Below are 27,834 nucleotides of genomic sequence, written 5' to 3'. Positions count from 1 at the left end.
AACCCTGCCACGTCCTCCCCTGCAGCTGAGAACATGGTCTAGCTTTGACCTAGCAGTAAGAGGACAAAATTTGTTTAGATCTGTGATCAGCCAGGCAGGTAAAGGAAAATTTGTGTACAGAACAGAGGACCAGCTACAGAACATGCAAATTCGAGCCACCAGGCGTTGGGGCTTGGGTGTGACTCCTGTCACGCTAACATCTTATCTCTCTGGGAACAGGGGAGGGTGTTCCTTCTATGCTGGTTCCACTGTGGAGGGTGAAGCTCAGGGACTATTTCCTTAGGTATTCTAGGAAGGGGACTGGCTTTGGATGCAAACTGACTTTGGGGGAGAAAGGAAATAGAAACAAGATTATATAGCTTTGAAGGCCTGCTTAAGGAGTTTAAAATTTATTCTATAAGCAAGGGACAATTTATCTCTAAATCTTAAAAACAATAAAGATCATCTATTTTATGATTAATCAGTAGTGATTGTAGAAGGGATAATAGTAGTGATGCAGGTTGAGAATCCCTAATCTGAAAATTAAAAATCTAAATTGTTCCAAACTCTGGAACTTTTTGTGTGCCAATATGTTGCTCCAAGTAGAAAAATCAAAAACCATGAAACTTTGTTTCTTGCACAAAATGATTAAATACATTGTATACCATTACCTTTAGGTTATATGTATAGGCGTACAAGGTCCCAGGCCTTTCAGATCAGGGGTACTCAACCTGCATAGCAAAGAGCACAGGATTTGGATCTTCACAACCCCTTGAGTTTGAAATCCTCTCTACACCAGGTAAAGCAGTGCACACCTGTAATCTGAGCAACTCAGGAGGTGGAGGAGGAAGATCATAAGTTTGAGGCCAGCCTGGACAATTTAGTGAGACCAAAAAAAAAAAAAAAAGTGGAAATTGGGAATATAGCTCAGTGGTACAGTACTCCTGGTACTCCTGGGTTCAATCCCTAGTACAACAAAAGAGAGAGAAGAAACCCATTTGTGTGACTTTGGGCAAGTCATGTTACCTCTCTGAACCGAGTTTTTGTTATTTTCTATATGTAATGAATATCTTCCTCATGGGATTGTGGAAATTAAAAGTAACACATGTAATAGCCAGGCATAGTGGTACTCACCTGTAATCCCAGCAGTTACGAGGCTGAGGCAGGAGGATTGCAAGTTCCAAGCCAGCCTCTGCAAAAGCGAGGTGCTAAGTAACTCAGTGAGACCCTGTCTCTAAATAAAATACAAAAAATAGGGCTGGGGATGTGGCTCAGTGGTCAAATGCACCTGAGTTCAATCCCTAATACCCTCCTCCCCCAAAAAGTAACATATGAAAATGTTATTGACCCTGTAGAGGTTTCTCCTGCTCTCTATCAGAAGAATCAGATAAAGGCAAATTGGTATAGGAACGGGCTTTTTATTCTTATGCTTGAGCACAGAGGAGGTAGCATATGGGGGACGTAAATCCCAGGTTGACTAAAATAATAAACAAAAGGTCAGAAATGTGTAGCTTTATAATGCTTCTATGGTAGTCAGGGATGAGATCTCTTGATGTCACTGCATGCAGAGGTGGAGTTTCAGCTGTATCCGCATGCTCTCTCATCCTGCATCCCTCTTCATGTGTCCCATGTCTCATTATCATCTTAGGTCTCTGCTTCCAGGTGTGATCATTACTGTGCTAATGAAGAAAAGGTAATTACAGGTTATTTAGTGACTTTCCTCACCATGGGGGAAAAGCCCTAATACTGTTTTGGAGCAGGGCAAGCTATTGTTCTGTCTTAGTGGAGCTGATTGATAACTCAGTTCATTGCTTTGTTTTCCTTGATGCTGGCTTCCTGGTATGACTGACTTTCCAACCTTCCATTTCCTGGTGTGCTACCTTAATTTCATAGCCTTGAAAACTGATCTACTTTTAAAGTCCCAGTTTCTTGGTATTTTTAACTTCACAAGATTGAGGGTTAACTTAGCTGTCTCAAAAGTGCCCATCACATCGACGGAGCTCAGCAAATGTTTATTCCCTTTGTGTATAGATCATATCTAACATTCACTGCTAAACATGTGTTAAACCCTATTCTAAGACCTTTCACACGTCATCTTATTTAACCCACATCATAACTTTATAAGGTGGGTATTATAAATGTCTCCACTTTACAGATGATGAAACTGAGTCTCAGAGAGGGTAAGTGTGTTACCTGAGTACATAGCTAGGAAACTGTTAGCCAGGATAAGGCAGGATTAACTAGTTGTACTCCAGAATCTGAGCCCTTGAGCATTTTGCTGTAGTACTTCTCTGGCTTGTGCTTCCCTCTCTGTATAAACAGCTCAGGGAAGGCTCTGTGCAGGAGATGGTATTAAAGATGACACTAGAAGAGAGAACAAGAGGTGTTTTTGTTTGTTTGTTTGTTTGTTTCCCAGTTGAGCATACAAGGAGAGGAAAGGGGATGATAGTGGGAGGGGGTACTGAGCTTGGAAGGTATGGAGAGAACTGAGCCAGGAGAGGCCAATAGAGGGCAGTTCATGAAGAGTCTTAAATAAGTAACTAAAAACTTGGACTTTGTCCTACAGCTTGTGTAGAGCTGTTAAAGAGTTTTAAGCTGGGGCGCAATAAGGCAATATTTGCAAGTTAGAAAATTCCTCTGCTAAAAAAAAGAAAATAAGAAAAAAAAAAGAAAGAAAAAAGAAAATTCCTCTGCTAACGAGTATGGAAGGAGAATACGGGGCAGGGCAACCAATAGGAATGCATCACAGTGGTTCAGGCATAAAAAATGAGGCTTGGACCAGGGTCCTGGCGATGAAACTGGAGAAGAATCGATGGACTGGAGAGGCATTGAAGAGATCACACTGAAGAAAGGAAGGCACCATGGGGCTGTGAGTTTGGGTTGTGTTGACAACTTTATCACAACTGTTTAGAACAGAGCCTGGCACGTAATGGGCACTTAATATTTGTTGAATGGGTGCACAGAGCTATCTCATAAAGTGTGTTGAGAGGATGAAGAAGGTAATCTTAGCACGTGGTTACTATGAGGTCGGAGGAATGGCGGGGGTCTCTGCCTTCTGTTTACACCTATCATATCTCGACCTCGTACCCCTGCTGTGAACGAGCGAAACGGGCTTGGAGATTCTCCCGAGAATACAATCATACAGAAGTGCAGCTGCTTTTTCAAGCCCGTGGCTCAGACTGCGCTCCTTTTTTCTGCCCCAGGCTTCGACCCCTCGACCCGTGATCCTGAGTTCCTGTGGCTGTCCAGATACAGGTGCGCGCAACCCGAGGCGTCTGACTCACCGACACTGCGCGATTGGAACTCGGCCCCGGGTACCTGGCCCGCGAGGTGTACAATTGGCGGAGGCAGGTATCCGTCTCCGAAGGAGCGGAGGGGATTGGAGCAGGTCCCGCCTCAGGGGGCGGGCTTCATTCTGTTTAGGGGCGGGGCGATGGAGCAGACAAACTTTCGATTGGCCGAGGTGGCACGAGGGGGCGGGACCGATGGGGGGGCGGCACACGCGGGGCGGGCGGCGAGATGAAGAGCTTGAGGAAGCAGGCAGGGAAATGTCCGCCGCCGCCGGCTCTCGGGAGCGCGACTCTGCAGGTCGGGCGGGCGGTGGGAAGCCGGACTGGGGGCAGCGGTGGGTGGCCCTGCCGGGCCATCGGGTGGCCAGGGTCTGTGAGTTGGTGGGTGGGCGCACAGGGCGAGACCAAGGTGCCAACCCTAGGGAGGTTGGGACACGGGCTGAAGCCCTGTGGGGATGTTATTCTCAGCTGGGCATGATGAGGGCAGGCCGGTGGGAATGGTGTGCCCAGGAATACAGAGGCGGGGTTTTTTAATAAAATACCATTTGACTCGATGTGTGACCTCGGGTCGCTCGCTGCTCCTCTCGGGGCCTCAGTTTCTCCAGCTGAGCTTGCGCATCAGTCTTGACCTTCCCGAGGGGCGAACATGTTTGTGGGGGTGTGCACTGCTGTTGACGGAGACTTCCTTTGGATGAGGTGCGTGTCTTAGTTTCCAGCCCCAGCAATAGATTGAGCTGTGCACAGAGCTGGAGTCCACTGGAATCCTGTCCACCCTGCCACTGGGGGCCAGGATGAGGTTACAGGTGAAAGGGACTAGGTTTTTTCCACCCAGCCTCTGGTGGATAATTAGCACAAAAGACTAATTGTTGAGCTGGAGGTTGTCCTTTGGAGAGAGAGCTTAGAGGCTCAGGGCTGAAATTTGGGTCAGTCCCGTGCTTTGGGAGGACCTGTCTTTTTGTCCAGATTCAGGATTTTCTGCAAGGGCTTGCTGGTGTTTTCTTCCCCCTGGGTGTGACCATTAGGCCCTGGTTTCATGTGAGCTTTGGCATAGCCACCGATACCCATTTGTACCACTTCTTTCAGTCATTTGCCAGGGATGAAGAGGCTGTCAAGTAGCAGTGTTAAGTGTGGATCAGCACTCCATTTGCTCTTACAAGGCTTGGAAACTATGAGGGGTGGGGAGAGTGACATGTTGCACAAGAGTTTGTAAAATGAGAGGAAACTAGGCGAGCAGAGGACTTCCTCAGTGCTTATGCTTTTCCTTCGTTGCAGCCACCACAAGATGCGATTGAAGCGCCTGATGGTGCTGATAGTTTGCATCTTTCTTGGGCTTATCTCAAAGTTCACTTGAAGAACCAGTCTTGAGACAGCTATTGCTTCAGTTTCCATGACATTCTGGGCTGTGGTACTGGGACGGGTGAGAGTTTAAGAGTAAGAGCACATCCTCTCCTTGCCCTTCACAAGAGGCTGCCAGAATCCAGATAATCGGTGGACAACAGGCCCAATGGCAGCACAAAGAGGTGAGATCTGTCTTTTCCATCTGCATGCCAGAGCCAGACTGTTGTGCTTCATTCCCTTAGTAGAGGGATATCTTTGATGAGACATCAGGCGAGCTAGCTCTGAAGCCTGTTATCTGCCCCTGCAAGAGAAATGTGCAAGGATGGCAGAATCTTTCATTTCCTTTCACAAAAGGGAAACTAGCCACATGCTGAAGAGGAATTATTATCAAGGTTTTGTTTTTACTTTTAATTTAAAAGAATTTGTCCCTATCAAAACACACAGAGCAAGTGGGATTAGACTAATAACTGCTATTTTGCTTTTGTTAAAATTGGTACAAATGGTACCAAACGCACATTTCTGTTGGGTCATTTCTATTTCCAGAGTTGCTCTGGCTTCAGCTGAGAGTTGCTGCTTCTACAACAGATAAGAGAAACCCTTTGGGCCAACTCTGGATGCTCTAGTAGAGACAGGCCCCAAGGGAAACAGGTAGTGGATTTGGTTCTTCTATGTGCAAATGATTGAAATACCCACTCCCCAATAGCCAACCCCAGAGAAAAGTTTGTTTTTTTTTTTTTTTGAAATGCTGTTTGTGGCACACAGCAGCAGTACACGGCACCCCACAGGAGCTGGCAGTCTGGCAGAGAGGGGTCTGATAGTCCATGGGGGTAAGAAAGCACAGGGTCAGCCCAACAGGACAGTCGTCCTTATAGGGTGAGCCAAGGGCAAGAGCACCTGGAAGGCCTACGTGTTTGGGGGCTAAGGTGAAGGTCTTCATTCCTCACCTTTGCCTTGGTAGAGAAAGGAAAATTCTCACTTTAATGACTGTCTCCAAAATGTTAATTCCTTTCTTGGATCTGTCTCTGCTGAATTCAGGACTATTAGGTCGATGTGGGTAGAAATCATAGTAGAAAAATGAAGTGAAACTAGTTTCCGACTGGAATCCATGTCTTGGGTTGGGATGGGTATCTAGGAGCCAAGTTGTGATGTTGAAGTGAGACAGTGCTTCTGATTGAGTGGCAGCCTGTTCACCTGATTCTTGTTATTTCTTCAACTGCTAAGACCTTTCATTGGCTTTACACTGGTAGCTGTTTTAGGCAGGAGCTTTTCTGCTTCTTGGCTTATTTTATTTCTTTTAACTTCGGTAGCCTTTTCTTTCTTTAAACAGAATGGGGTCTGACTTAGGGGAAATGCCTTATTATCATTATCTAGCAACGGAAGTTCCACTTACCCAGTTGAAAACCCCTTGGGGGATCCTTAATAGGGCTCAGTACTTATCAAGTTGTTGTGTAAAAAGTCCACCTACATATTTCATCCTGGGTCCATGCAAAGACCTGGAGTTGTGTTCTGGAGGATTCTAATCTGTACACTGGAAAGGAAACAGTCACTCAGAAGTCCCATGGGGGCTGTTCAGGGCTAATTCAACAAAGTGGCAGTAGCAAACAAATGTTGGTATTTTGAATTTTTTTTTTCATAGTTGATTCAAAGTGAGCCAACTTTATAGTAACTCAAATTTAGAATGAAATGCGTTATGAGTATTTTTTCTCCTGGACCCAGGAAACAAAGCATCAAAGTCTTGCCTGTGAAAGGAAATGAATGCTATTTATATCTTGGGGTAACATAATAGGTAAACTAGATTACCAGAGCAGGAGCCAGAGAGAAATTTAGAAAAATAACCCATGGGTTGGTTTTCTTTCTCTTTCTTTCATCTTGCTTTGTCTGTATTAGTAAGTAAAACCTGTGTGACCTGCTGATCCTTTTAGCATGAAGAAGATGAATTTGCCTTTGTTTCTCTTAAGATGTAGAAATATTATCTATCCTTTCTACCTTTATAGTAAACTCTGCAGGCTTTCTAAACAAATTAATTTGAGTCACATGTTTCTTTAAACAAAACAGAACTGGGTGGTTGTGCACACCTGTAATACCAGGAGGTTGAGACAGGAGGTTCACAAGTTCAAAGCCAGCCTCAGCAATTTATCGAGGCCCTAAGCAACTAGCAAGACCCTGTCTCAAAAAGGGCTGGGAAAATGGGCTGGGGATATAGCTCAGTTGGTAGAGTGCTTGCCTTGCAAGCAGAAGGCCAGGGGTTCAATCCCCAGCACTGCAAAAAAAAAAAAAAAAAAAAGGCTGGATTCAATCCCTGGTACCAATAAATAAATAACTAAATAGATCTGTACTAATTTTTCTTCCCCCTTTTATTTTGTTTTTCCTTCTTTGTCCCGTATAAACTCGTGTTTGTTTCTAATACAGAAGAATCCCCTGAAGACTTTTTCCCCTTGTCAAAACAGTTTGATTTGGAATTGTACAGTGGTTGTCTGTCACAAGAGAGGTGACCCACAAACTTTTATTTAGGAGTGGAGCTTTTAATGGAAGAATCCTCAGGGATGGGTGTTTCAGGAAGAGAGAATTATCAATATTTATTAAAGGAAAGGCAGCGTTGGACATAGAAGCTGACTGACCTACATGTTTTTTTTTTTTTTCCTTAAATATACTGTAACAACAACAACCCCCAAAAATAAATAAATAAAAGCAAAAGTAAAAATTATAACTATAACAACTTTGTAGACTTTACTGCTGATCCATATGTGAACTGAAGCTAGCAAATATGAATGAAAAGAGACTTGTTCTTGGAATGAAGAGTGATGATGAGGATTTAAGTAAAGTATATGTCTAAGTAGCCTGGATATTTTTGTCTTTTCACAGTTGCTCTTTGGTATATTAGATGTGACTTTGTCTTCTATTATATCTATAAAATCAGAGTAAAAGTTTGCCTCCCGGAAGGTCACACAATATATTAGCAAAGCTAGATTATTTAAGGGTGATTTTACTTGGGAAACGCTCTCAGACATTGAAAATGCCCAGTCCCAAGAGTTTAGAACCTGGCTGTCCTCTTCTGGATCTCTCCCAGGTGGTTTCTTTCCAGTAGAATTATACTTGGTACCTTTTTTACTCCTTCCCTCACTCCAGTTTCTTTTCTCTTAATGCAGTCACTAAAAGCCTTAGTTATCCTTACTTTTCTCCATCCTCTTATGTCTAATAAGCAAATTTTGGCCATTCTTTTTCCAAAGTACTGCTCCTATCTGCCCGCATGTCTGTTTACTTTTACCTGAACAACTGCAGTGGCTTTCTTCCTAACCTTGTGTTTCTCTCCCTTAAGGATCTCCTTGGAACACACTTTCTATCACATCCCACTCTTTTGTACGTGAGTTTGAATATTGTACAGAATAAAGTTCAAATTCCCTAGTGTGACATTCAAGTCCTGCACAGCCTGGCCTCAGCCCCCCTCTCTAGTCTTGTCTGCCACAACTCACCTGCATTTCCTCTTACTTCAAACTTGACTACTTATTATTTCTGGATGAAGACCTGTACTTTTTCATCTCTTCGTTAACTTCTCATTCAGCTGTGTTTTTAGAAGCTTGAATCTGCTGCTCTTAGCATTTTGTATCCCCTCTCCTTCCCAAATACCAGCCTATTATTTGGGAGTCTCCGGGAGGAGGATCACAAGTTTGAGTCCAGTCTAGGCAATTTAGCAAGACCCAGTCTCAAAAAATAAAATGGTCTGGAGATGTAGCTCAATAGTAGTGCACCACCCCTGGGTTCAATCCTGTGCAGAAAAAAACAAAAACAAAAACAAAAAAAAACCGCAAAGGCAGCTTAATGTCTTATATATAAGTAGGTGCTCCCAAAATGTCTGCCTTGGTCGAGGGATAAAGCTCAGTGGTAGAGCACTTGCCTAGTGTGTGCAAAGCCCTGGATTTGAGTCCCAGCACTGGGGGTGGGCGGGGTGGGGTGGGGTGGGGAGAATGTCTGTCTTGGTTGAACTGTAGAGACCAAAACAGTTTGGAGCCTGAAGTGCTGCGTAGCCTGAACAACTTCTGCCCCCTTCCTCTTTGATTGTGCTCTGCACTCCCTTCCCCCTCTGGTCTTGGTTTGCTCTTGCCCACTTCTCTTTCGGCTTTATCACCAGACCACAGACAGTTCACGGAAGGCCCACTGAAGGGAGAACCTGGAGGAGTCATCTCTCCAATATCCTATCACCCCTGACCTGTTGCTGCAAATTATTCTATAGTCTTCCTCCTTGAAAGCTAAACAGGTCATATTTGCAGATTAGATCTTGAGTCCAGGGTTCATAGGTATACAGGGCACAAGATGTATTTATTTATTTATTTTTTGTAGTTGTAGATGGACAGCATGCCTTTATTTTGTTTACTTATTTTTGTATGCAGTGCTAAGGATCAAACCCAGTGCCTCAAAAGTGCTAGGCAAGCACTCTGCCACTGAGCCCCAGCCCCAGCCCCAGCCCCAGCCCCAGCCGCACAAGATGTGTTTTTAAGAGATGTCTGTGCCCATCTCAAATGCTGAAATCTATGGTACTTGTACTTTTTTAATTTTTTAAGCCATGAAGATACTGGGAAATGTAAAAAAGAAAATTAAGCATAGTTATTTGATGTATTTATTTATTTTTGGGTACTGGGGATTAAACTCAGGGGCACTCAACCACTGAGCCATACCCCCATCCCTGTTTTATATTTTATTTGGAGATGGGGTCTCACTGAGTGGCTTAGCACCTCTCTTTTGCTGAGGCCGCCTTTGAATTCTTTTTTTTTTTTTTTTTTTTTTGGTGCTGGGGATTGAACCCAGGGCCTTATGCTTACAAGGCAAGCACTCTACCAACTGAGCTATCTCCCCAGCCCCGCCTTTGAATTCTTGATCCTCAGCCTCCCGGGCCACTGGAATTACAGGCGTGTGTCACTGCGCCTGGCTAGTTATTTGATTAAGAAAATTACAGAATATACATAAGGCAGTGGGTTTTGTTCCCAGCACCAGAATCAAACAAACAAAAAATGACAGAACTATTTAGATTAGTGGCAAGACTGAAGTGGGAAAAATGGATTCTTTCCATTCTTTTTAAGACCAGGTGCCCTGTGTATGAACTCAAGAGCTCTCTTCCTGGTGTACCCAAGTACCATGTAAACACTTTGCTTCCCTTCGTTATAAGAGTGAAATCTAAACTCCACATGGCATTCAGTCTTGCAGTTTGTTCCTGAATTTGTTATTGTTATCACTAGTAGCGTTATTAGCAGTTGCAGTTTATTAAGTACTTATTGTGAGTCTATTGGCCTTACACTGTGCTATAAAGTTCCAGAAGAGATTCTTCATTTTTCATTTGGGGAGACTGTGGCTCGTAGAGGGTAGGTAACATGCCTGTGATCACTCAACGTGGTTGGTGACAGAGTTGAAAATAGAACTCGGGTCATTTGTTTGAATGTAATGCTCAAGTCCTAACCCCTATACTTGTTATGACTTCAAATGCCTCTCAAGCATAACTTTTCACTTGTACTTATCTTACTTGCTGTTACTTCTATCTGAACAAACCATAGTGCTGGGTCTTGATGCTTTTGCTGAAGTTATTTCCTCTGCTTTTTTTTTTTTTTTGGTACCAGGGATTAAATCCAGGGGTGCTTAACCACTGAGCCACATCCCAGCTCTTTTTTATATTTTATTTATTTATTTTAATTTTTTTATAATTGTAGATGGACAGCATGCCTTTATTTTATAGGTTTATTTTTATGTGGTGCTAAGGATTGAACCCAGTGCCTCACACGTGCTAGGCAAGTGCTCTGCCACTGAGCCCCAGCCCCTATATTTTATTTAGAGACAGAGTCTTGCGGAGTTGCTAAGTGCCTTGCTAAGCTGCTGAGGCTGGCTTTGAACTCACAATCCTCCCGCCTCAGCCTCCTGAGCTGCTGGGATTATAGGCATCCACCACCGTGCCTTCTGCTTTCTGAGCCCTTTTCTTTTTCTGAGGAGTGATAAGCTTTTTGTTTGAGAGCACAGACTCTCCTCTCTCATGCCCTGGGGTTTAAATGAGGCTGTGCTGTTCATTACTTACTCCATGTGCTTGGGCGAGTTGTTTAACCTCTCTGTTTTACTTTTGGTCTGACATGTGGCACCTACCTCACAGAGAAATTGTGAAAAGAAACGAAAGCAGTGTTCCATACATAGTGAGACCTCAGTGTTTGCCATTCATATTTTTCATGATCATATTTCTCCTTGTCATCAACCCAGCCCGACTTAGATTCCGAGTAGTTGGATCTGTGTGTTACCTCCCTGTGAACTGAGTGGATCTCTTGCTGATGGGTGTTGCCATCTTCAATTTTAAGAACCCTTGGGATGGCCCCCTAGTGACACGGGACAGCATGATGTTACTGGCAAGCACTGAATCAACCCACTTAACCCTGCTGGCATTTTAGATCACGTGGTTTGTGGTGTTTTGCATTTTCTTCTAGTGTGTTGAAAATGGAATGCAAGGGGTGGCGCCTGGGAGGATAGGAGGGGCACCTCCTCCCAGACCTGTCTAGTAGATGCTCAGGAAGGCTAGGGCGTGATCTCCACCTGCAGTGCCCTTACACCACACATCCTGTAGAGACCACGGTGGTGCTTTTGCTTTGTTTCCCTTCTGTTGTAGTCCTTACCCCTCAGAATTTTTAATTTTATTGATGATGATGTGCTCATATTTGCAAAAGAGAAGGTTGTGGAGCCTTGGAATCAAAGCAGATCTGGGTTTTAGTGTCAACTGTGCCATTTACTGATTCCGTGTCCTTGGGCATGTCTGCTCTAGGCCTCAGTATCCTTATTTGTAAAATGAGACCAAAAATCATAAACAATGCATGGAGCATTTGGCATAGTACCTAGCTCTGAAGGGGTGCTTGATAAATGGTAGTCATTATTATTAAAGCAGCAGGAGTAAGCATGCTGTTACCAGGCATGGTGCTAGGCTCCTGACCCACATAGATGGAATTTTTACTTTGGGCTTCTCTGAAGTGTGGTCGTATCATCCCTATTTTATAAAAGAGGAAACAAGTCATTTTTTGAGATTTTATATAAGATAATGAATGGCACCACTGAAATAGCCCACTGTGTTTTATTCCAAAGCCTAAGGCTTTTCCAGAACTCTCAAATGTCTTAAAGTGTCAAACAAGATACACGGACAAGAAAGCCCTCAGAATAAAGCAAGGCTTCCTGAGGACAGATGCAGTTTAGTGTGACTTCATGAAGGAGCTGACAGTTGGCCAGCAAGAAGGATGTACCTGGGGAGGCAAGAGAGCGGGTGTGTGCTGGGGAACCTGTCTTTTTAGATTGGGCTGTCTGGGTGGTGGAGTAAAGCCAGTAGCAAAGGGCCTCATTGCTAGTTGAACCAGTTTGGACCTTAACCTGTAGGTAGTGCATAGAATGTGGCCAAGTCTAGAGGTGCATTGAGTAAGAAGTAGGAGGATCTTTCTTATTTGGGAGACTCGAGGTAGCAAACAAGAAGGCGATGGCCTGGAGGACAATAGCTGTGAGAAAGAAGAGACCCTTGGCTGACTATTTCTGGGGGCCCAAGAAGAGGGGTGAGTGGATGGCAGGACTGAAACCCACCGTGGGAGAACGACAGTGCGGTGACAGAAGGGAGGGCTCCCGGGACGGGCGTGGACGTATGACCACATTTTTACCCAGGACCCACCGTGTGCGGAAGATCGCATAGAAATGCCCCGTAAACGGTCGTTATTGTCTGGCATGAAACGTCCCCCAGTGGCTCATGTGCTGAGGGGCTTGACCCTGGTGTGGCAATGTTCAGAGGTGGGGCTTTGCGGGGGTGATTGGATCACGAGGGCTCTGGACTTATGAGTGGGTTAATCCACTGTGGGATTCGTGATTTGAGTGGACACTGGGAGTGACAGAAACTGCAGGAGGTGGAACCTAGTGGAGGGAAGTGGGTCCATGGGGATGTGCTCTTGGGAACTCTATGTTCTTTCTGGTCCCTTCCTCTCATGCCATCTCTGTTCCCTGACTGCCAGGAAGTGAGCAGCTTTCCTCCTCCGCGCCTTTCTGCCTTGCATTATGCCCAAAGCAGTGGAGTCCTCTGACTACGGACTGAAACTGTGAGCCAAAATGAATCTCTCCTCCATTAAGATGTTCATGTCAGGTATTTTGGTCATAGTAATAAAAAGGTAGCACAGCAGTGGAGGGCTGAGCGCATCCAGAGCTGGCAGCTCTGTTCACCATGAACCATGATGGCTGGCAGTCCTCTTGTACAGAGGTCTAGACCTGCACTGTACAGTATGATAGCTACTAGCCATGTGTGGTGATTAAATTAATTTAGTTAAAATTAATTTAATTTTTTAAAAATTTCAGTTTCTTATTTGCTTTAGCCATATTTGAGGTGTTCAAATGTAGCTAGTGGCTACTGTATTGGACAGCACAGTTATAGAACGCTTTGTTATCAAAAATGGTTCTGCAGCACTGGTCTAGATCTTCAAGAGTATCAATAAGTAACTTAGTGTCCCAGAGGAGGAAATGGAGCAAAAGTTAGAGACAGAAGGAATCACTGAACTAATAAATCATAATGCTGCATCTCAGACAGTTCTCAAAAGTAATGGGATATTTTGCTAGGCTGCTTGTAATCCTGGCTACTTGGGAGGCTGAGGCAGGAGGATCACAAGTTTGAGGCCAGCCTTGACAACTTAGCAATACCCTATCTTAAAATAAAAACAAAAAAGGCTGGGAACATGACTTAGTGGTAGAGTTTCAATCCCCAGTACCTCAAAAAAAAAAAGAATAAGAAAGAAGCAGGTATTTTTATTTTGGTTTGAGTTTGGTTTGTTTCTTTGCATCAAAAAGCAGAGTCCCACATCATTGGTAGGGCTGGCCTTAAGACATTGAAATTAAGTCCTTGCCCTCTACCTTTGTTTTGTAGGTCTGGAGCTTCCTCAGGTCTGGTTTGGCTTTTAGAGCACCTTTTGCCATGGAGTGAAGGATAGCCTCAAGTTAAAGCTAACCCTGGGAGAAGAAGACAGCAACTATAGGAGGCAGATAACTTTGTTCTGACGAGGAAGCAGAGACTTGGGGAAGTTAGATTTGCCCAATTTGCCCAGAGTCCCACAGCTAGTAAAAGTCAGGGCCAGAAATAGAACCTAAGTCTCTGACTCCAAATCCCAGCACTGAGAAATGACCATTAACACTTTGGTGGATTCCCGTCCAGACTTTCTATGTGTTTATGTCTCCTAATCTGTTTTCTTTTGCTGTATCAAAGTATCTGATGCTGCATGGTGCTAAGAGAGGTTGTTTAGCTTGCAGTCTTGAAGAGTAAAAGTTCAAGACCCAGCTACCCTATCTGTTCAGCCTCTGGTGAGGTCCTTGTGGCGGATGGCATACGGTGGGAGCAGTGCACGTGAGAGAGACCACACCATGAGACAGGAAGCCAGAGGATTTGGGGCAGCCATGTTCTTTCTATAACAGCTTACTCTTTTTTTTTAGAACAAGGGTATTTTACCACTGAGCTACATACCCAGTCCTTTTTATTTTTGAGACAGGGTCTTGCTAAGTTGCTAAGGCTGACCTCAAATTTGCACTCCTCCTGCTTCGGGCTCCTGAGTTGTTGGGTTTATAGGTATGCACCACCGTGCCTAGATTATAACAGTTCACTTTTGAGGGAAATTCTACAAAAACCCTGAATAGTTCAGAACACCACTCTCATTGATTAAATTACCTCCCCATAGATCCCACCTCTGAAAGGATCCACCATCACTCAACATTGCTACATGGAGAACTGAGCTTCCAGTGAATCTTTGGGGTTAAGCCACATCCAAACTATAGCAGTATGTGTCTATGTAATACTTGTGTGTGGTTATCAATGTGATACAGATGTGTGTAGACTTATGCTCCAGTCTTTGCTAGTGGGTATGGGTACATTAGGGCTTACTCATAGCTGCCATCCTTGGTGACTTGTTGACAGTTCTAAGCTCCTGAGAGCTCTGAAGGCTGAAAATGATTTTCTTGTACGTTTGGCCCAAGCTTAATTTGGGCTCAGTTTGGCACTAAGAATTGCTTTTACCGATATGACGCTATTTATAGACTTTATTTTCCCACTAAGTGTCATTATTCATGAGTTATACTATGCCTTGTATTCTGCTGGGGTTATTGTAGTATATGGTATATGGGGTATATTGTAGTATATGGGGGTATCGTAGTATATGGTAATATATAGTATATGGTATATGGTATAGGTAGTGTATTATCTTTCTAAGAATCCCCCAAATTCATTCTAAAATGCATTTGCTCAGAGGGTTCTGGATAAGGGATTGTGGGGCTCTATCAGGCTACACTGCTGCTTGGGCTAAAAAGGAGCCTCAGGAGCCAACACTGTCCATTTAGCAAGGCATGTGAGAGGAGTTTTGAATCCCTAAGGCGTGCAGTGCAAAGCGCAGAAGTTGCAAGACAATTCCAGCACTTCTGTGCTTTTTTCACATTGAGATCAAGCTGGAGGCTTTTTTCCCTCGTATTTTTTTTTTTATCAGTGCTTTATAATTGTACACAATGGTGGGATTTATTGTTATACACTTGCACATGCACACATCTTAGTATAATTTGCTCAGTATTGTTCCCTAGTAAATCCCCTTTCCCTCCCTACTTCCCTCCTCCGGTCCCGTTCCTGTACTCAGCTGATCTCCCTTCCATTTTCATGAGATGCTCCCACCTGTCTTTTCCTGTTTCCGCTTTTTAAGCTGGAGTTTTTACTGTGATTGGCTTACTAGGTAGTGTCCTACTGGGAAATGCCTTTAGTTGTAGGCATGAAAGGTGGTCATGGGGGATGCACCCAGAAATCACCACTGAGAAAGACCTGAGCATGAGAAGAAAATTGAGGCTATTTGTTAAGTGTGCGTTTCGTGACTGCCTAGTATGGACCCTGTATTTTGGCAAAGCAGGAGCCACTGAGAGTAGACATTGGAGCCTGCTCCCCCAAAGCTTGTGGTATCGCTAAAGAGATAAGGTTTTGAAAACAGTTAAACCCAGTTATGATTCCGTTATTAAGAATGCCTGACAGAAGTAAGTCCTTTGTGAGACTGTAAGGAGAGGGCCATAGACAGCTTTCTGAAGATGACCCCTGAACTGAGTCTTGAAGTTGAAGGTTGAGTTCATAGTTCACCACATGATGGTGGGAGGTTCAGATATATTCAGGATCAACTTTGCAAAGTGTAAAAATATACCCAGGATCAGGGGTAGTATGAGGAGGCAACATCTGGAAAGGTAAATTGGTGTGACTGGATTGGGGGGTCGGGGAGGACAGGTTGGAGTGGGGGTGGAAGGGGGCGAGAGGGGCATTTGCAGCTGTTTACAGAGGACTTGTGTGTAACTCAGAGGTTAGTTTTATTTCAAAGGTGATATAAATTATTGAGTGCTTAGATTTGTGTTTTCTAGATGTTGGCAAGCTGGATTGGAGAAGGTGAAGATGGAGGTAAGGAGATCGTTAATTGGGCTTTGCAGAAATACTGAAGACCTGAACTAAGGCATGGCGGTAGTGATAGGGACAAGGGTCAGATTTAAAAGTGTTTAGCAGAGGGAATTCATAGGCTTGACAACAGGATGTAAGAAGGAAGAAAAGATCCCAGAAGTCACCTATTAAATTGAGTGACAATGGGTTGGAGGTCTGAGGTTGGAAAAAAGAGCAGAGTGGAGTAGGGAAGCACGAAAGGAGAAAGGACAGGAAGTTGTGGCCAGGGAGGGAATCATGACACTTCGTAATGGTAAACTTGGTAAAGAGCTGCTGACAACCGGCTTCCGTGCCAGATTTTGGGGATTTTCTGAGAAGACTGCCCTGTGGCTGAAAATTCCCCACATCATGCCTTAAAGTTTCCATCTGAAGAGTCGTGTTCCAGTCCTTGCTGGACTGAGTCCAGGGAGAGATCTCATGTGAGAGCATCGGCAAGATGCAGGCCTGCAAGGCGGTTTCCGCACTAGTACGCTTCCTACCCACAGACATAAGCCGAATCCACAGGGACCGATCACTTGTGCCCTGGAGATGTCCTTTCAACCTGGCAGTTAAGAAGTATCCAAAGAAAGAAAATCCTGAGGATGTCCTTAGAAAGCACTGACATGTGGAAACAGCACTCATAATTCCTTAGTTTGAAAAGCATAGGTGCCTTTGCATGTTCTAAAGCCCCCAAAACTGTTTATGTTGAAGTCCCTATTTTATAGATGAAGAAACTAAGACCCAAAGAGAGGAAGTGACTTCTCAAGTCACACAGGAAGATGATGGTAGAGTGGACTTCAACGGTAGTGTCCTGATTCTTTCATGTCTGTAGTACATGGAGTGTCTGTTGTGCCCCAGACACTGGATGCATCCTGGGGAAATGGCATGAAGACAACCAGTCGTCGCCTCAGGGTACGATTTTTAGTGAGAATGGCATCCAGTAATTAGTAAATAAATAAATAGATAAATAAATAAATATATTGTAAATGTGATTTAATATCAAATGGTACTAGTTATTTTATTTTTGCAGTGCTCGGATCAAACTCGGGGCCTTATGCAGGTGAGTGAGCTACCACTGAGCCACACCCACAGCCCTTCAGATGGTACTAGTTCTAAGAGATAAAAATTTTAAAGGCTGGGCTGTAGTTCCCACACCGTGTGCTAAACAACACAGAGCTGAGACTCTGCGGTGATCCTCACAGGGACATTGTGGGAGATTTAAAAATGTCAGGGTCAACAGGAACCACTAGCTCACAGTTTCAACAGTGGACAGTGCTGCATTCCTTATGATGAGATCATATTTTTACAAACTTGGGATTTTGGTGGCCGCTGTGATTTAATGCATGTCCCTATTCAAAATGCTTGAGACTGAAAATGTTTCAGTTAATGGATTTGTTTTCTAGATTTTGGAGTATTTGTGTATACATAATGAGACACTTTGGGGATAGGACCCAAGTCTAAACATGAAATGCACTGTGTTTCATAAACATCTTATACACATAGCCAGAAGGTAATTTTTTAGTGCAACATCTTTAATAATTTCATGCTTGAAACAAAGTTTGGTGGTGTAGAATTTTCCACTGTGGCATCATGATGGCACTTGAAAAGTTTTGGATTTCAGACATTTTGGATTAAATATGTTCAGTCTGTTCTGTGCTTAAACCGTGTGAATTATTGTGTGTGGGAGGTCCACCCGATTCCAAGATTTGAGAAGTGTGTAGTATAACAGGCATACATTGGTGAGTAACTGCAGTTAATTTTTGTTTTTGTTTTGTTTTGTTTTGGTAGTGCTAGGGATGGAACCTGGATCTCAGAAGTGCTAGACGAGTGCCCTGAGCTATATCCCCAGCCTGGGAATTGTAGTTAGGATGAAATGGAAGCTGGGTATGATGGTGTATGCCTGTAATCCCAGCAGCTGAGGAGGTTGAGGCAGGAGAATCACAAGTTCAAGACCAACTTCAGCAACTTAGGCTCTCAGCAATTTAGGAAGGCTCTGTCTCAAATAATAAAAAGGACTAAGATCTAGCTCAAGGACAAAGCACCTGGATTCAATCCTCAGTACATAAAAAGAGAGAAATGGATTTTTTTTTTTTCTATTCATGGGCATTTTTTCAAACTGCTACTAAGTTCCGAGGACTTAAATACATATTACTTTATTTGGCCCTAACTACTTTAGACTGTTAGATATTTCTTATGGCTTAAAGGTGTCTTGAAAAAACAATTGAGACAGGAGGGTACTGTGAACTAAGAGAGCTCTAGAGTACCGGCTTGGAGTGACGTGAGGCGGTGGGGCCTCGCATGGCGTCAGAATCAGCTTCAGGTGTTTGAAATGAAGGGGAGTGATTCATGAAGGTCTGGAGGAAGCACATTCCAGACAGAGGGACCAGCGAGAGCAAAGTTCCTGAGTTGGCAATGAGCTTGACATGCTCCAGGAACAGCAAAAAACAAAGTGTGGCAGGGTCTCAGTGAGTGAGGTCGGAGAGGTGTTAGAGGCCTTGTCCTCATAAACTCTGTTTAGGGGGGTGGATTTTATTCTCAAGGTGATGGAAGCTACTTGAAGTTCCTTCATCTGATATAGTGATGTGATTTTTTTTTTTTCTTCAAAGTTTATTCTGGCTGCTATTGGGGACACCAACTGTAGGGGTGTGTGCATGGGAGCACACAAGACAGGAAGCTGCTGTTGTAGTCGCGGCGAGAACTTCAGGGTATATGTTTGAAAGTAGAACTTGCCAGAGTTGCTGATGAATTAGATGTGGATGTGAGCAGGAAAACGTCTCGGGTGGCTCCTGGGTTTTTTGCCTGAGCAAGCAGTTGAATGATGGTGACATTTAACTGAGATGAAGAAGGTAGAGCAGGAGGCGAGGCATAAGAATCTGAAGCTCTGGTGGAAGGTCCAGGCTGGAGATGTAATGTCGAGAGTGATTGACATATTGGTGGTTTTGAAAACCCTGAGGCTATGAGGTCATGAGATGAGGAAAAGTTAGAGAAGTCCTAGTCTGGGACCTTGCTTGGGATCTTCCTGGGGATGTCGGGGCAGGGTGTGGAGAAAGAAAGGAGCCTTCCTGGACTAAAAAAGTGTTCATCGAAGGAGGAAGTGATCTTCTATTAAGTACTGGAAAGAGGTGGAAGTGAACTAGGCTGAAAACAGAACTGACCATTGGATTTGGCACCAGAAGATTATGGGCATCTTGGCAGAAGCAGTTGCAGTGGAGACAGGGCTGATTGCAGGGGTTGAGAAGAGGCTGGGATGTGAAGTGCACAGCCTGTTCACATTCCCTTGGTTTTTACCTAATGTACGTCTCTGTTCCAGGGTCCGGTCTAGGTCACCACATTAGTTAGTTGTCCTTTCTCCTTAGGCTCTTGGCTGGGGCTGTTTGAGACTTCCTTGTTTTTGATGACCTTGAAAGTTCTGAGGGTACTGATCAAGACCCTCCATTTGGATTTATCTGATGTGTTTCTCATTAGACTGTGGGAGGACCCCAGAGGTGAAGTTTCATTCTCCTCGGTCACACCAAGGGTGCATTCTAACATGACTTACTCTGTTTGATGTGAGACTTGACCACCTGGCCAAGGAAGTGTTTGTCAGATTTCTCCCCCGCAAGGTTTTCATTTTCCCCCTTTTCATACTGTAGTCTGGAAGGAAGTCATGTATGCAGCCCATACTTAAGGAGTGGGGGGTTGTGCTCCACCTCCTTGAAGGTGAGCTGTCTATATAAATTATTTGGAATTCTTCATGGAAGAGTTGTCTCTTCTCTCCCGTTTATTTTTTTGTTCAGTTATTACCAATGGACTGATGAATACTTATTTTACGTATTGAGTTATAATCCAGTGCTACTTTATTTATTTTATTGCTTAGATTGTTCCCACTTTGCCCACTGGGAGCTCTTGCACTCGTTTAGTTGGCTGCTGTGTCTTTTTAACATATCCTCATTATTGTGGCTCGGTGGGGATTTTTTTTTTTCAGCACTTTCTTACTTTTTGGCACTGCAAGATGTTTTGGGCTCATTTTGTACGTTCGTGTTCCAGTCCTAAAATAGTCATGCTTCCTAGTAGCTGAGGTCCTTTTATTGGAGAACGGTATTAGAAATCAAAATCTGAAGCCAGACACAGGGCCCCCGCCTGTAATCCCAGCAACTCAGGAGGCTGAGGCAGGAGGATCGTTAACTTTGAGGACAACCTCAGCAATTTATTGAGATTCCCATCTCAAAATAAAAATGGCTGGGGGTGTGGCTTAATGGTTAGGGGTCAAGGGTTCAATCCCCAGTACAAAAACAAACAACAAAAATCCCAAGGAAGAAAGAAACCAAGATCTGGGCATTAGAGTGTGCTCATTGTTGTGTTCTTGCTTCTGGGTTCTCTCAACTGACAGAGCCACGAAATATGTATGTATATTCTTGCTTATTTATATAAATGTCTCTATAAATATTTTTACATGTAACCCTTTCTGTATCAAGCTGAATATGAATGCATAAGATGTCTCCAACTCTAATCCCTTGCCACATGAATTATTCTAGCTTCTTCCCTTTGCTTATCTGGAACCTCCGACTCCAACAGTGGGACACCTGTCTCCCATGTATCCTTTATTTTAGTTTCTTCCAGAATAGCTTCCCTGCCCTAAGACATACCCTGTCCTTCATTTATTTAGCCCCTCCCACTCTCACAACCCTTGGTTACCGTGTTGGTATGCTGTCTCTAAGATGCTTAGCCTTACCCAGAATGTTATATAACTGGAATCATATAGTATATGGTCTTTTCAGACTGACTTTTTACTTAACAATACGCATTTGAGAGTCATTATTGTCTTTTTGTGGTTTGATAACTCATTCCTTTTTATTACTGAAGATATTTATTTACACGGATGTGCTGTAGTTTGTTTATCCATTCACCTATTGAGAGACATTTTGATTGCTTTTAGTTTGGGCAATTGTAAATAAAGCTGCTGTAAATATTTGGGTGCAGTTTTTTATGTGGACATTAATTTTCATATTAATAGGTACCTGTGAGTGTGATTGCTTGATCAAATGGTAAGACTATTTAGCTGTGGAGGAAAGTGCCAAATTGTCTTCCAGAGTAACCATGACATTTTCTATGTTTGTGATCAGTGAAATGAGTGTTGGTCTCTATCCTTCTCAGCAACTGGTATTGTCGCTTTAAAAATTTCGGACATTCTAACAGGTGACCCGGTATGCCATTCACTAAATCAAAAGCTTATTTCTCTAAGTTTTGTAGCTTCATAAAGCAAGAGAGTAGAATCCAGCTGGGCATTTGGTTTCCAGAAGTAATTTTTAAGTAACCATGGGACAATGGGACTCTCAACACAACCCGTTCGAATTCTCCCTATCTTGTTTTCATTATATGCTGAAGGTAATGGGAAGATCACTTTAAACATCCCAGAAGAATGCCACAGTTTGAGCTGGGATGATATGTATTTGTGTGGCACCCAAGAGACCCACACCTAGTGTTTTCTGTTGAGTCATTGAGTGATTGCGCCACTTGCACTGGGTGGTGTGCTAGACTGATCTGTGGGGTGTAGTCTCATCCTCAGTAAACTTCCAGTCCAATGGGGAGAAAAAGCAGCATGCAGCAGTTGAGGCCATCATGGAGAGGTAGAGGGAGCTGTGGACGTGGTCTAGGAAGGGGCAAGAAGGGCTCCTTGGAAGAAGTGACCTCTAAAACGCACGCTGTAGCAGGGGTTGGCTCACAGTGCCGCGACTGATCCCAGCCTGTTGCCTGCCATTGTGCAGCTTGTGAGCTAAGAATGGTTTTTACTTTTTTTTTTTTTTTTTTAAGACAGTCTCTATTTTGCCCAGTCTTCCCCAAACTCCTGGACTAAAGTAACCCTCCTTCTTCAGCCTCCTGAATAGCTGCAACTACAAATGTTTAAATGTTTGAAAAGACTAAAGAAACATTTTGTGACACATGAAAATTATAGGAGATTCACCTCTCAGGGTCAACATATAAAACTTTATTTGCACTCTGATTGCAGAGCCAAGCAGTTGCAACACCTGCTATAAGGCTTGCAAAGCCTAGGACATTTACTCTTTGACCCTTTTAGAAAAAGTTTGCTGATCCCTGCTCACAGGATGGGTAGGAGTTAGCTGCCAACACATAGTGAGTTAGAGAGACGGAAGTTTCTGATGTGATCTCTGCGTAGCTGCAGTGACTTTGGTATGCTTACGATCTGGCATCTAGCAGATAGTGGCCAGATGAGTGATGTGCCTGGATAGGTGGCAGCATCCAGAAAGAAAGAACCTTGGCAACCACATGAGGGGATTTGGGCTCATTCAGTGGGAGTCTTTAAAAAGTGTAAAGGAGGTGAGCACATTTACTCGGAAAAAAAAAAAAAAAAATCCTTCCACAATGTAGAGCTTGGGTTGAGAGGGTGGGGTAAGAAAAGAGGCAGGGAGACTAGTTGGGGCTTTTGTGGTTGTTCAGTTGAAGTACTGGTAACCTGGACTGCTGCAGTGACATTGGAGATAGGAGTAAATGGATTTGAGAGGCATTTCCAAAGCCAAATTGAAAGGCCTTCATGTCTTCGTCCTTTCAGGCCACTATAATAAAATATATAATCTGGATGGTTGTTTCTCACAGTTCTGGACAGGACCAAAGCTCCGGTAGATTCATTGTCTGGCCAGGGCCCACTTCCTGATTTTACTGCCTCTTCTGTGTCCTTCTGTGGCAAAAGTAGGAACTCTGCCTCCTCAGCGCTTTATGAGGGCACTCATCCTATTTCGCAGGGCTCCACCCTCATGGCCTAAACACTTCCCACAGGCCATCTCCTAATACCATCACTTTGGGGTTTATGGTTTCCACATATGGAAGGGAGGGGCATAAACATTCCCAGCATTCAGTGATTGATTGGAGGCACAGAAGTGTAACTGTTTTCATGTTAATAAAATGAAATAAAAAGCTGTTTTTATTTTTACTTTTGAAAAATTTGTTTTTCTGGTTCAAGATATACAAATGCACATATAAACACACACTATTGTAAACAATGATAAAATCTGTGAGAAATCCATGTTTATTAACAGTCATCAGAGCAAAATTCTTCAGGAGTGTTTCACGCCTCTAGTCTTCTTCCCATAACTTGTGAATTGATGTCGCCTCTCGGTGGCTTTGTCTTGTTCTCTGTTGACTAGAATTTTGGCTTCTAAGGGGGAAAGAAGTTCTTGGCAGATTAATTTCCTTTTTAGGTTTGTCTTGGTTTAACAAATCTCCCCAAATATTTCTTGTTGCGAGTCCTTGGGCTTTTTGGTTTTCAAGGCAATTTGTTGACAATGACAAACACTTCTCATTCCCAGAGCACTTAGGCCCTTTCCAGTTTTAGATCTCTGACCTTTGCCTTTCTCTTCCGTGGAGCTGCAGTCTAACTTGCATATGGTAGTAAGATCACTAGCTTCTATTTTATGATCTGTCGAGTGGCTATTAAAGTGCTTACTCTTACATGTCAACTTGTTTGATCTCTACAGTAAACCCATAACAAAGGTGGACCAGTCAAATTATTGAGATAAAGAGAGGGTGGCGTCAGGTGTGGTGGCACATGCCTGTAATTCCAGCACCTGGTGGGGCTGAGGCAGGAGGAACACAAGATCCAGGCCAGCCTTAACAATTTAGAGAGACCCAAAGCAGCTTAGGAAGACCCTGTCTCAGAGTCAAAAATAAAACAGTCTGGGTACATAGATAGCCCATTGGTAAATTCAATCCCCAGTACCCTGCCCCCAATAAATAAAAAAGAGGGTGGCTTATTTCAGAGTCAGAAGATCAGTAAATAATAAAGCATATGATACAACTTAGGTTTTCATATTTTAGAGTGTTTTAAAAATTTTTAGATGTTGATGGACTTTGTTTTATTAATTTATTTATATGGGCACTGAGAATGGAACTCAGTGTCTCACATGTGCTAGGCAAATGCTCTACCACTGAACCACAACCCCAGCCCCCTAGAATTTCATTCTTACTATAAAGGGAGTTGGAGTAGCTAGAGTCGCTAGTCAGCAGTAGAGACTTCCTGGTGAAGTACATTTCCTCTCCATCCACCCTGTGGACCTTCACCCAGACACTAGCACTGACCTTTCCAGTGCCTCCAAGCACCTCATGAACTACCAGTAATTCCTAGGCTGTCATTTGAGAAATTGTGGTACGTATGTTAAAGCATATACTTAGTGTGTTTTAATTCCTTCTCCTCCTCTTTAGGTGGTTCAAACTTCAACAGTTCAAGGCTGAATGAGAAAGGTCTACTTGTGGACCAGAGCTCGGGGGTTCAGGATAAACCAGAAAGTTTGCTCCCGAGGTAATGCCGCTCTCCCTTCACTTATACCTCTTAGGACTGGGGTTCTGCTCACTAGAGAACCGAGGCCACCACTGCACGTAGAGTAAGTTGGCTCAGGTAGCGTGCCTAGGACGTGTCCTTAATACCTGATGTTTACGGAGCCCTTACTGTGCACACCAGCTTCATCCTCTTACATGGGCTATCTTAAACCTTACAGGCTAACTGCTTTTCTCTATTTGGCAGCTAAGGCAACTCAGGTGATAAGAACTTACATAAGTCACCCAAGATCCCAGAACTAGCAAGTGACTAATCTAGGAGTTGAAACTTGGCATTCTAACCCTTGCTTGGGAATGTAGAAAATTAGAAACATTTGATCTTTTCCCTCTCATTCTTTTAGGAGTTTTCTGATGCTGAAGATACTTCTTTCTTTTTTCCTTTTTTACCCGCTTCCCTTGTGCATTAGTCAGTGCTCCAGTGCCCCCTTCTGATAGTAGCCAGAATCATCCATAAAACTGTCAAATAAAACTGGCCTTTCTAATTTATGTCAGTATTTTAATTAAGCATTTAAGCAGCAATAAGCAAACTTGAAAATTTAGTTGTAGCTAGATCTGTCCTTCTCACTTCATGCAAGTCATCTCGATGTACACGGTATATTTACGTAGTCAAAATTAGTAAGTGTATAATGATAGCCCAGCCACTCAGGAGGCTGAGGTAGGAGGATTGCAAGTTCAAGGTGAGCCTCAGCAACTTAGCAAGACCCTGTCTCAAAATAAAAAGGATGGGGGGTATAGTTCAGTATTAAAAACCCCTGAATTCATTCTCCAGTACCAAAAAGAAAAAAAAATTGAATGAATGAATTATCCGATGTATCTTCAAGATCACCTCCTAGTCTAAGACTCTTTGACTCTATTATCAAAATTGTCTCTAGACCAATATACTATGCAATCAACAATATATAAGTTCACTTAATTCCCCATAGAAATAGTATTTCTTTAGCAAAATTGGCTTCCTCAGTTTTCTGTGAGCCAGATGCTTGTGTGTGGGGACTTCTAGCTTCATAGTCATTTATTTTGTCATGGAGAACTCATCAAAATATGAAAAAAAATGCTTTTATTTTTTCCAGACAGAATAAATCCAAGTCTGAAATCACTGACATGGTTCGCTCCTCCACTATCACAGTATCAGACAAGGCTCATATTTTATCAATGCAGAAGTTTGGACTGCGAGATACAATTGTGAAATCACATCTAATACAGAAAGAAGAGGATTATACCTATATCCAGAACTTCAGGTAACTAACAGGGTCACTCACAGATAGTTTTCAAAGCAAAATGCTCATTCAGTTCTCTGAAATTTAAGCACTTTCCTCCATACTCTGGATTTTGAAGCAAATCATTCTACAGACTCTCTCCTGTTATTTTCAACATGCATGACTGCTTTCACTCTTCAACAGGCATTTGTTCTGTCTCTCTCCTGGTCAGGCACCATGGTATGGTGCAGTGGGAGTGACAACTGGCAGACAATTACTGAAATATTTGCAGAGATAAACGGACACAGAAGAAAGAGATAGCTGAGGTTTGTGTATCAGTTTCAGGTCTTATATTCCCTTGGTCATTGTGGGCCTTTAAAATCCTTTAAAATGCAGTCATTTGATGTTTGGCGATCTTTTTACAGGATTGCCAAAATTAAATGATTAAAGGTTGAAGAATTCTGCTGGATCTTTAATGTTAAGACAAAATAACATTGCTTCTAGGGATATAAATAGTTATGGTAAAGAAGTAACCTTTTGAACACTGATGTTGCTTTCTTGCCAAAAGTAGTTACCAAGGCATTTCTTGCTTCAGTAGCATACTCAGGGCAAATAATCATTTTGTGGATGATGGCTCCAGTAAAGGCTGTTGAAGGGAAATGAGTGGGCCTGTGTTGTGTGAAATTATCATCACAAAGTAACAGGTAGGGGCTGGGGTTGTAGCTCAGTAGTAGAGCGCTTGCCAAGCACGTGTGAGGCATTGGGTTCCATGTTCAGCACCACATATAAATAAAATAAGGGTATTGTGTCCAAAATTTTTTTTTTAAAGTAACAGGCATCATGATAGACTCCTAATCACTGGTGCTGGTTAAATATGACACTTCGTATGTCTTAAAATGCCACTCCATAGAGACTGAAACCAGGCAAAATCAGCATAAAATGTTTTCGCCTGTCATCTCCATGGTGCTTCCAGGTCACTGATCAACTCTTTTGATGACAGGTTTTTTGTGGGCACCTACAATGTGAATGGACAGTCCCCTAAAGAATGCCTCCGCCCCTGGCTGAGCCACGGTATCCAGGCCCCAGATGTGTACTGTGTAGGGTAAGTGCTTCTCTTCTGGTTGTCTCTCCTTTCTCCAGAATGTACATACAGCTGTGGTGATGGGGCCTTGGATATGTAGCTGGGTCTTCATGGCACGTGAAGGAATTGAAAAATGCATATGTGTTTAATGACTGCTTCTCTATTTGATGTTCTTCTTGCTGGTAAACAAAGGTCCAGCAAAGTGCTGTGCATGGCACTGAAATGCTAATATTTAATTTTTAGGGTAGCCATCTATTAAAATCAGTCATCCTGAACTGAATTTCATTACTTAGACATTCAACACTTTTTTGGTCACAAAGCAAAAATACCTTTTGCCAGGGAAGAAAAGTTAGCTAAAGTAAGTCCTATGGGTTAGCCTTTTTTTTTTTTTAAGTACTGGGGATTAAACCCATGAGTCCTCCACCACTGAGCTACATCCCTGGCCTTTATTTACTTATTTATTTTAATTTTTTAATTTATTTTTGAGACAGAGTCCCACTTAGTTGCCCAGCCTGACCTCACATTGGTCTCATACTTGAGATTCCCCTGTTTCAGCCTCCCAAGTATTTGGGAGGGTGTGCATTCTTACACCCAACTAGTCATTTTTTTTTTTTTTTTTTTAAACCCTTTCTCTTCTCTCATCACTGTACTGGGCACTGTTAGTGGGGAGTGGCAGCAAAGGAAGTCGTCTTGGTATATTGGAAAGAAGTAGAATTTGGAATTTACATGGACCTAGGTTTGAATCTCAGTTTGCCACTTGGGCTTGTGTGAAATAGTAATTGCAGATGTAAAATGGGGATGCCACCAAATTACTTCATAGTCTGGGTCATGAAGAGAAAATGGGCTGATGTTTCCAATAGCACCTGGTGAGTTCCATGGTGTTTAGATCTTTGGCTCAGAGTGTTTATCTTTCTTCCCCCCTGAAGGTCCTGTAGTTTAGCTTAGACAGCTAGTATTTATGCACCTAAACCAATTCAAGAATGTATTATTTTCATATTGCCTTTCTTTATTAACTTGTTGCTTCTCCACATAGGTTCCAGGAACTTGACTTGAGTAAGGAAGCTTTTTTCTTTCATGATACCCCAAAGGAAGAAGAATGGTTTAAAGCTGTGTCAGAGGGTCTTCATCCAGATGCCAAATATGCAAAGGTAAGAAAGGAGTCAAGAACCTTTTAATTTT

At 43.1% G+C, this 27,834-nt stretch overlaps 1 protein-coding gene across 1 annotated transcript in view; it reads left to right on the top strand.

Annotated features, from left to right (window-relative positions):
• Positions 1 to 27,834, top strand: part of INPP5B (inositol polyphosphate-5-phosphatase B) — a 47,944-nt gene that overhangs the window by 3,612 nt on the left and 16,498 nt on the right. The window contains 6 exon segments of the mRNA XM_079113114.1: positions 3,183 to 3,466; positions 3,468 to 3,567; positions 24,250 to 24,346; positions 25,449 to 25,616; positions 26,575 to 26,676; positions 27,689 to 27,803. Of these exon segments, the coding sequence (XP_078969240.1) occupies positions 3,183 to 3,466; positions 3,468 to 3,567; positions 24,250 to 24,346; positions 25,449 to 25,616; positions 26,575 to 26,676; positions 27,689 to 27,803 (866 nt within the window).

The sequence above is a fragment of the Sciurus vulgaris genome (assembly GCF_902686455.1).
Source record: "Sciurus vulgaris genome assembly, chromosome: 1".
NCBI classification, from domain to species: domain Eukaryota; kingdom Metazoa; phylum Chordata; class Mammalia; order Rodentia; family Sciuridae; genus Sciurus; species Sciurus vulgaris.
This window is presented reverse-complemented; position numbering and strand designations above follow the sequence as displayed.